General features: G+C 48.6%; 1 protein-coding gene across 1 annotated transcript in view; it reads left to right on the top strand.

The window, feature by feature from the left end:
* CSTPP1 (centriolar satellite-associated tubulin polyglutamylase complex regulator 1) overlaps nucleotides 1–8,322 on the top strand; it is a 55,700-nt gene extending 47,378 nt beyond the window's left edge. Inside the window, exon 4 of the mRNA XM_086959841.1 lies at nucleotides 7,972–8,322. Within this exon, the coding sequence (XP_086815967.1) occupies nucleotides 7,972–8,131 (160 nt within the window). The 3' untranslated portion in view covers nucleotides 8,132–8,322. The remainder of the gene's footprint in view (nucleotides 1–7,971) is intronic.
* Nucleotides 8,323–10,485: the final 2,163 nt, after the last annotated feature.

Consider the following 10,485-nt stretch of genomic DNA (forward strand, 5'->3'; position numbering starts at 1 on the left):
GTGCTACCCGACACTGCAGGAAGTGCTACCTGACACTGCAGGAAGTGCTACGACACTGCAGGAAGTGCTACCCGACACTGCAGGAAGTGCTACCTTACACTGTAGGAACTGCAGGCGTTACCTGACACTGCAGAAAGTGCTACCTTGCATTGCAGGAAGTACTGGTGTCACCTGACACTGCATAGGTGCTACTTGACACTTTAGGGTGTGCTACTCGACACTGTAGGAAGTATTGGTGTTACCTAACACTGTAGGTAGTGCTACCCGACACTGTAGGAAGTGTTACCTGACACTGCAGAAAGTGCTACCTAACACTGTAGAAAGTGCTACCCGACACCGTAGGAAGCGCTTTCTGACACTGTAGGAAGTGCTGGCGTCCGCTGATACAGCAGAGGAGCTATCTGACACTGTAGGTAGTGCTACCCAACACTGCAGGAAGTGCTACCCGACACTGTAGGTAGTGCTACCCGACACTGTAGGAAATACTGGCGTTACCTGACACCGCAGAGGAGCTACCCGACACTGTTGGAAGTACTGGTGTTACCTTACACTCCGGAAGTGCTAACTGATGCTGTAGGAAGTACTAGTGTTACTGAACACTGCAGAACATACAGGTGTTTCCTAACACTGCATGCCGTACTACCTGACCCTGCAGAAAGCACAGGTGTTACCAAACTCTGCAGGAATTACTGGTGTTACTAGACTCTGCAGGACGTGCGACCTGACACTGCAGGTACTACTGGTGATGGGTGACACTGCAGAAGTGCGATCTGATACTGCAGGAAGTACTAGTTTTACCTGCCTCTGCAGGAATGACAAGTGCTTTCTGACACTGCAGGAAGTGCTACGGGCACTGCAGAAAGTGCTACATAGTACTATAAAATGTACTGGTGTTACCGGACACTGCAGGGCGTGCCACCTGACACTGCACATGGGGTACCTGATACTGCAAACATTACTACTCCAGTAGACCCTGCACACCAGCAAGTGCTAATGTTACCTCACTGCAGGAAGTGTAGGTGTCACTTTTCACGACAGAAAGTACTACTGCCAGGTCTTTCTTGCACGGAAGAAGAACTGGTATTACCTCACAGTGCAGGGAGTGCTGGTGTTTCCTTACGTTACAGGAAACGCTATTACCTCACTGCACCAAGTGATTGTGTTACACTTCACACAGGGAGTGCTTTTGTTGTCTCTCATGACACCCACGGTCAGTGTTACCTCATACTGCAGGGACTACCCTTGTTTCCTCTCATTACACCTAGTGCTGAGGTCACTACATCCTGCAGTTACTGCTGGTGCTACCTTAGTCATACCTCAATGAGTGCTGGTAGTAAATCACAAAATAGAAAGTGGTGGTGTTACTTCACACTGGCTGGAAGTGTTAGTTACCTCACACTATAGGAAGTGCTAGTTACCTCACGCAGCTGGAAGTGCTAGTTACATCAAGCTATAGGAAGTGCTAGTTACCTCACACTGTAGGAAGTGCTAGTTACCTCACGCTGCAGGAGGTACTAGTTACCTCACGCAGCTGGAAGTGCTAGTTACATCAAGCTATAGGAAGTGCTAGTTACCTCACACTGTAGGAAGTGCTAGTTACCTCAAACTGTAGGAAGTGCTGGTTACCTCACACTGTAGGAAGTGCTAGTTACCTCAAACTGTAGGAAGTGCTGGTTACCTCACACCGTAGGAAGTGCTAGTTACCTCACAATTTAGAAAGTGCTAGTTACCTCACACTGTAGTAAGTGCTATTTACCTCACTATGCAGAACGTGCTAGTTATCACTCACTGCAGGAAGTGCTTCTTACCTCACGCTGCAGGAAGTTCTAGTTACCTCATGCTGTAGGAAGTGCTATTTAGCTCACCCTGCACTAAGTGCTATTTAACTCACACTGCAGGAAGTGCTAGTTATCTCACACTTTAGGAAATGCTAGTTACCTCACACTTTAGGAAGTGCTATTTACCTCACACTGTAGAAAATGCTAGTTACCTCACACTTCAGGAAGTGCTAGTTACCTCATGCTGCAGGAAGTGCTACCTACCTCGCACTGTAGGAAGTGCTACCTACCTCACACTGTAGGAAGTGCTAGTTACCTCACACTGCAGTAAGTGCTAGTTACCTCACACTGCAGAAAGTGCTCAATATCTCACACTGCAGGAAGTGTTAGTTACCTCACACTGTAGTAAGTGCTTCTTACCTCACACTGCAGAAAGTGCTAGTTATCTCTCAGTGCAGGAAGTACTTCTTACCTCACGCTGCAGGAAGTGCAAGTTACCTCATGCTGCAGGAAGTGCTAGTTACCTCATGCTGTAGAAAGTGCTAGTTACCTCATGCTACAGGAAGTACTAGTTACCTGATGCTGCATTAAGTGTTAGTTACCTCACACTGTAGTAAGTGCTACTTATCTCACACTGCAGAAAGTGCTAATTACCTCACACTGCAGAACGTGCTAGTTATCTCACACTGCAGGAAGTGCTTGTTACCTCACTCTGCAGGATGTGTTAGTTACCTCACACTGTAGTAAATGCTATTTACCTCACACTGCAGAAAGTGCTAGTTATCTCGCACTGCAGGAAGTGCTTCTTGCCTCATGTTGCAGGAAGTCCTTGTTACCTCATGCTGCAGGAAGTGCTATTTACCGCACACTGCACTAAGTGCTATTTAACTCACACTGCAGGAAGTGCTAGTTATCTCACACTTTAGGAAGTGCTATTTACCTCAAACTTTAGGAACTGCTATTTACCTCACAATTTAGAAAGTGTTAGTTACCTCACACTGCAGGAAGTGCTAGTTACCTCATGCTGCAGGAAGTTCTACCTACCTCACACTGTAGGAAGTGCTAGTTACCTCACGCTGCTGGAAGTACTAGTTACCTCATGCTGCTGGAAGTGCTGGTTACCTCAAATTGTAGGAAGTGCTAGTTACCTCACACTGTAGGAAGTGCTAGTTACCTCACACTGCAGGAATTACTAGTTACCTCACACTGCAGGAAGTGTTAGTTACCTCACACTGTAGTAAGTGCTAATTACCTCACATTGCAAAAAGTGCTAGTTATCTCTCACTGCAGGACGTGCTTCTTACCTCACGCTGCAGGAAGTGCTAGTTACCTCATGCTACAGGAAGTGCTTTTTACCTCACTCTGCACTAAGTGCTATTTAACTCACACTGCAGGAAGTGCGAGTTATCTCACACTTTAGGAAGTGCTATTTACTTCACACTGTAGAAAGTGCTAGTTACCTCATGCTGCAGGAAGTGCTACCTACCTCACACTGTAGGAAGTGCTAGTTACCTCACGTTGCTGGAAGTACTAGTTACCTCATGCTGCTGGAAGTGCTGGTTACCTCAAATTGTAGGAAGTGCTAGTTACCTCACACTGTAGGAAGTGCTAGTTACCTCACACTGCAGGAAGTACTAGTTACCTCACGCTGCAGGAAGTGTCAGTTATCTCACACTGTAGTAAGTGCTACTTACCTCACACTGCAGAAAGTGCTAATTACCTCACATTACAAAAAGTGCTAGTTATCTCCCACAGCACGAAGTGCTTCTTACCTCACGCTGCAGGAATTGCTAGTTACCTCATGCTACAGGAAGTGCTTTTTACCTCACACTGCACTAAGTGCTATTTAACTCACACTGCAGGAAGTGCTAGTTATCTCACACTTTAGGAAGTGCTATTTACTTCACACTGTAGAAAGTGCTAGTTACCTCACCCTGCAGGAAGTGCTTGTTACCTCCTGCTGCAGGAAGTGTTACCTACCTCACACTGTTGGAAGTGCTAGTTACCTCACACTGCTGGAAGTACTAGTTACCTCATGCTGCTGGAAGTGCTGGTTACCTTGAACAGTTGATAGATCTAGCTACCACACACTGTAGGAAGTGCTAGTTACCTCATGCTGTAGGAAGTGCTAGTTACCTCACGCTGCAGGAATTGCTAGTTACCTCTCACTGCTAGAAGTGCTCGTTACCTCAAACTGTAGGAAGTGCTAGTTACCTCACACTGTAGGAAGTGCTAGATACCTCACACTACAGGAAGTGCTAGTTACCTCACACTGCAGGAAGTGCTAGTTACCTCACACTGCTGGAAGTGCTAGTTACCTCACACTGTAGGAGGTGCTAGTTACCTCACACTGCAAGAAGTGCTAGCTACCTCACACTGTAGAAAGTGCTAGTTATCTCACACTGCAGGAAGTGCTAGTTACCTCACACTGTATTAAGTGCAAGTGATCTCACACTTTAGAAAGTGCTAGTTACCACACACTGCAGAAAGTGCTTATTATCTCACACTGCAGGAAGTGCTCGTTACCTCACACTGCAGGAAGTGTTAGTTACCTCACACTGTAGTAATTGATATTTACCTCACACTGCAGAAAGTGCTAGTTACTTCACACTGCTGGAAGTGCTAGTTACTCCAAACTGTAGGAAGTGATAGTTACCTCAAGCTGTAGGAAGTTCTAGTTACCTCACACTGCTGGAAGTGCTAGTTACTCCAAACTGTAGGAAGTGTTATTTACCTCACTCTGCAGGTAAGGCTAGTTACCTCATGCTGCAGGAAGTGCTACCTACCTCACACTTCAGGAGGTATTAGTTACCTCACACTGTAGGACGTGCTAGTTACCTCACGCTGCAGGAGGTACTAGTTACCTCAAGCTGCTGGAAGTGCTAGTTACCTCAAACTGTAGGAAGTGCTAGTTACCTCACACTGTTGGAAGTGCTAGTTACCTCACACTGCAGGAAGTGCTAGCTACCTCATACTGCAGAAAGTGCTAGTTATCTCACACTGCAGGAAGTGCTAGTTACTCCAAACTGTAGGAAGTGCTGTTTACCTCACACTGTAGTAAGTGTAAGTTATCTCACGCTGCAGAAAATGCTAGTCATCTCACGCTGCAGGAATTGCTAGTTACCTCACACTGCTAGAAGTGCTAGTTACCTCAAACTGTAGGAAGTGCTAGTTACCTCACACTGTAGGAAGTGCTAGATACCTCACACTACAGGAAGTGCTAGTTACCTCACACTGCAGGAAGTGCTAGTTACCTCACACTGCAGGAAGTACTAGTTACCTCACGCTGCAGGAAGTGTCAGTTACCTCACACTGTAGTAAGTGCTACTTACCTCACACTGCAGATAGTGCTAATTACCTCACATTAAAAAAAGTGCTAGTTATCTCCCACAGCAGGAAGTGCTTCTTACCTCACGCTGCAGGAATTGCTAGTTACCTCATGCTACAGGAAGTGCTTTTTACCTCACACTGCACTAAGTGCTATTTAACTCACACTACAGGAAGTGCTAGTTATCTCACACTTTAGGAAGTGCTATTTACTTCACACTGTAGAAAGTGCTAGTTACCTCACCCTGCAGGAAGTGCTTGTTACCTCATGCTGCAGGAAGTGTTACCTACCTCACACTGTTGGAAGTGCTAGTTACCTCACACTGCTGGAAGTACTAGTTACCTCATGCTGCTGGAAGTGCTGGTTACCTCTCACTGCTAGACGTGCTAGTTACCTCAAACTGTAGGAAGTGCTAGTTACCTCACACTGTAGGAAGTGCTAGATACCTCACACTACAGGAAGTGCTAGTTACCTCACACTGCAGGAAGTGCTAGTTACCTCACACTGCTGGAAGTGCTAGTTACCTCACACTGTAGGAGGTGCTAGTTACCTCACACTGCAAGAAGTGCTAGCTACCTCACACTGTAGAAAGTGCTAGTTATCTCACACTGCAGGAAGTGCTAGTTACCTCACACTGTATTAAGTGCAAGTGATCTCACACTTTAGAAAGTGCTAGTTACCACACACTGCAGAAAGCGCTTATTACCTCACACTGCAGGAAGTGTTAGTTACCTCACACTGTAGTAATTGATATTTACCTCACACTGCAGAAAGTGCTAGTTACTTCACACTGCTGGAAGTGCTAGTTACTCCAAACTGTAGGAAGTGTTAGTTACCTCAAGCTGTAGGAAGTTTTAGTTACCTCACACTGCTGGAAGTGCTAGTTACTCCAAACTGTAGGAAGTGTTATTTACCTCACTCTGCAGGTAAGGCTAGTTACCTCATGCTGCAGGAAGTGCTACCTACCTCACACTTCAGGAAGTGTTAGTTACCTCACACTGTAGGACGTGCTAGTTACCTCACGCTGCAGGAGGTACTAGTTACCTCAAGCTGCTGGAAGTGCTAGTTACCTCAAACTGTAGGAAGTGCTAGTTACCTCACACTGTTGGAAGTGCTAGTTACCTCACACTGCAGGAAGTGCTAGCTACCTCATACTGCAGAAAGTGCTAGTTATCTCACACTGCAGGAAGAGCTAGTTACTCCAAACTGTAGGAAGTGCTGTTTACCTCACACTGTAGTAAGTGTAAGTTATCTCACGCTGCAGAAAATGCTAGTTATCTCACACTGCAGGAAGTGCTAGTTACCTCACACTGTAGTCAGTGCTGTTTACCTCACACTGTAGTAAGTGTAAGTTATCTCGCGCTGCAGAAAATGCTAGTTATCTCACACTGCAGGAAGTGCTAGTTACCTCACGCTGCAGGAAGTGTTAGTTACCTCACACTGCAGAAAGCGCTAGTTACTCCAAACTGTAGGAAGTGCTAGTTACCTCACACTGCTGGAAGTGCTATTTACTCCAAACTGTAGGAAGTGTTATTTACCTCACTCTGCAGGAAAGGCTAGTTACCTCATACTGTAGGTACAGGTAGTGTTACATCACGCAGCGGTAAGCGCAAATTTGACCTCACACAGGAGGATGTGCTGATTACTTCACGCTGCAATAAGTGTTACTGCTATCTCACACTCTAGAAAGTGCTAATCACCTCATGTTGCAGGGAGGACTATTGGCAATCATGCAGCAGTGCTTATGGTATGCCAGGCTGTAAGAAGTGCTGGTGATACCTCACACTGCAGGAAGTGCTGGTGATACCTCACATGCAGGAAGTGCTGATTACCTCACTTACAGTGGAGGTGATACCTCATACTGCAGTGAATGTGGGTGTTAACTCACACTGCGGGCAGAGCTGGTCTTACGCCACGCTGCAGGAAGTGTGTGTGCTGTCTCACATGACACCAAATGTTAGTGTAACCTCAGATAACACTGTGGCAGTGCTACCTCAACCAGAATACTACGGTCTAATGTTACCTCAATGGACACTAAGCGCTAGGGTTATCTCACATGGCAGCAGGCGCTAGGTACCTCATATGTCACAGAGGAAAGTATGATGTTACAATGCATACATTTACAATGCATGCCTTTACAACAGTTTTTACATCGCAACATCCTTTACAATTCATTCTTTTACACTGCATGCCATTACAACGCATTTTCAGAAACTACCTTTAAAACGCATTCCATTACATCGCATTATACCTATACAATGTATACCATTACAATGCATACCATTACATTGCATTTAAGGTAAGAGTTGGATAGTGTAGGGGTAAACATTACTATTCCTACTCCAGTGAGTGCAACAGTAGGGTAAGTGTCGGATAGTGTAAGGGTACTATGCGTTGTAATGGTATGCGTTGTAATGATTTGCGATGTAATGCCTGCGTTGTAGTGAAATGCATTGTAATGACAAGGCTTGTAGTGACGTGCAATGTGATGGCTGCATGCGCTGTAAAGGATGTTGCGATGTAATGACTGCGTTGTAAAGCGTGTTTCCAGGCACAGAGCTCTAGTATTCCACGGCACTGAGTGCTGATTACTCCACACTACACTGACCACTAATACTTTAAGCACTTACCACACACTTCACATGACACTTGTGCTCTAGTACTACCTCGCATGCCTCTAGGCGCTGTCTGCCTCACACAGGCACTTACCACAAACACTTCAGACAACACTAGCAGCTAATATTACCTCATGATAGTAGGTGGCTGCCACCTCACATGACAGTCAGGTACCTCACCTGAGGCTAGGTGCTTCTGTGACCGTCATATGAGCTCCGCCTGACCTCTGTTGACCTCTATCATCCTCAGGGCTGCACAGATGTCCATGCCCCCCTCAGGCGGCTGCACCAATCCCCCACCTCGGGACCCCAGCCGCCCAGGACACCCCAGGAGAGTGCTGCATCATCGGAGAAGGGCAGACCTGGAGAGCGACAGATCCACCGAAGAGACCGACTCCTCTGAAAACTAGACCCCCTATAACGGGGCCGAAGCATGAACCTCTGGGACAGCCCTACACACCTCACCTGGACGGTAGTGGGACAGTGTGGACAGTGTGGTGCTGTACTAAGACCCACACCCACCCATCGCAGGCATCACTAGTCATGTGACCTTACCAATAAAAGCGGCCGGGCGCACGAGCCCTGGGCCAGTTCCACACCCATTCCACTGGTGTCTGTGTTGTTCTGTATTTTTGTGCAGGGACCTAGGGCTCACAATACCATGTGCAAGAGGGTAGAACATACATCCAATGAGTAGAATCGGAGACATGCAATTTCCATGCTTTAGGTAAATATAGCACCTAAAAGCATAAGCGTCACCTGCAGCCATCTGGTGGTGCTAGACTGGAGACAAGTCACAAGTTCAGGCTGAACGCGATGGAGCACAGGCTGGATACAGGGATCAGGTTAGTCCTGCTCAAAAAGTTACCTTCTCAAAGTTTGGCGCGAAGAGTCCAGAACTTCAGGATTTGTCCCTGTCTTGTAGAGGAGTGCCCTCTGATGCCAGCCAAAAGTCTGGGACCTTGGGGGGGCCCCTCCAGGGGATCAGGGACTCACTCTAGCAGAGGCCAGTCGGGCTCAGGCAGTCCCAGTTGCAGCATGTCAGCTCGACGGTTGCAGAGAGGTCTCTGGAACTTGTGTCCCTGAGGTTCAGAATAGAGGGTCAGCCAACTGACCCCTGGAATTGCTCAGGTTTGCCTAGGATGAAGGGAGTAGGTCCAAACTTCCTATTCAAAGAGCAGAGAAGGCCTCAAGCAGCAGGGCAGTCCACTGGTAGCATGAGGGCACTCCTCTGGGAAGTAAAGAGAGGCCTTAAGCAGCAGGGCAGTCCACCGGTAGCATGAGGGCACTCCTCTGGGAAGTAAAGAGAGGCCTCAAGCAGCAGGGCAGTCCACTGGTAGCATGAGGGCACTCCTCTGGGAAGTAAAGAGAGGCCTTAAGCAGCAGGGCAGTCCACTGGTAGCATGAGGGCACTCCTCTGGGAAGTAAAGAGAGGCCTCAAGCAGCAGGGCAGTCCACCGGTAGCATGAGGGCACTCCTCTGGGAAGTAAAGAGAGGCCTCAAGCAGCAGGGCAGTCCACCGGTAGCATGAGGGCACTCCTCTGGGAAGTAAAGAGAGGCCTCAAGCAGCAGGGCAGTCCACTGGTAGCATGAGGGCACTCCTCTGGGAAGTAAAGAGAGGCCTCAAGCAGCAGGGCAGTCCACCGGTAGCTTGAGGGCACTCCTCTGGGAAGTAAAGAGAGGCCTCAAGCAGCAGGGCAGTCCACCGGTAGCATGAGGGCACTCCTCTGGGAAGTAAAGAGAGGCCTCAAGCAGCAGGGCAGTCCACCGGTAGCATGAGGGCACTCCTCTGGGAAGTAAAGAGAGGCCTCAAGCAGCAGGGCAGTCCACCGGTAGCATGAGGGCACTCCTCTGGGAAGTAAAGAGAGGCCTCAAGCAGCAGGGCAGTCCACCGGTAGCATGAGGGCACTCCTCTGGGAAGTAAAGAGAGGCCTCAAGCAGCAGGGCAGTCCACCGGTAGCATGAGGGCACTCCTCTGGGAAGTAAAGAGAGGCCTCAAGCAGCAGGGCAGTCCACCGGTAGCATGAGGGCACTCCTCTGGGAAGTAAAGAGAGGCCTCAAGCAGCAGGGCAGTCCACTGGTAGCATGAGGACACTCCTCTGGGAAGTAAAGAGAGGCCTCAAGCAGCAGGGCAGTCCACTGGTAGCATGAGGGCACTCCTCTGGGAAGTAAAGAGAGGCCTCAAGCAGCAGGGCAGTCCACTGGTAGCATGAGGGCACTCCTCTGGGAAGTAAAGAGAGGCCTCAAGCAGCAGGGCAGTCCACCGGTAGCATGAGGGCACTCCTCTGGGAAGTAAAGAGAGGCCTTAAGCAGCAGGGCAGTCCACTGGTAGCATGAGGGCACTCCTCTGGGAAGTAAAGAGAGGCCTTAAGCAGCAGGGCAGTCCACTGGTAGCATGAGGGCACTCCTCTGGGAAGTAAAGAGAGGCCTCAAGCAGCAGGGCAGTCCACTGGTAGCATGAGGGAACTCCTCTGGGAAGTAAAGAGAGGCCTCAAGCAGCAGGGCAGTCCACTGGTAGCATGAGGGCACTCCTCTGGGAAGTAAAGAGAGGCCTCAAGCAGCAGGGCAGTCCACTGGTAGCATGAGGGAACTCCTCTGGGAAGTAAAGAGAGGCCGTAAGCAGCAGGGCAGTCCACTGGTAGCATGAGGGAACTCCTCTGGGAAGTAAAGAGAGGCCTTAAGCAGCTGGGCAGTCCACCGGTAGCATGAGGGCACTCCTCTGGGAAGTAAAGAGAGGCCTCAAGCAGCAGGGCAGTCCATTGGT

The sequence above is a fragment of the Lissotriton vulgaris genome, chromosome 2_2 (genome assembly GCF_964263255.1).
Source record: "Lissotriton vulgaris chromosome 2_2, aLisVul1.2, whole genome shotgun sequence".
Lineage (NCBI taxonomy): Eukaryota > Metazoa > Chordata > Amphibia > Caudata > Salamandridae > Lissotriton > Lissotriton vulgaris.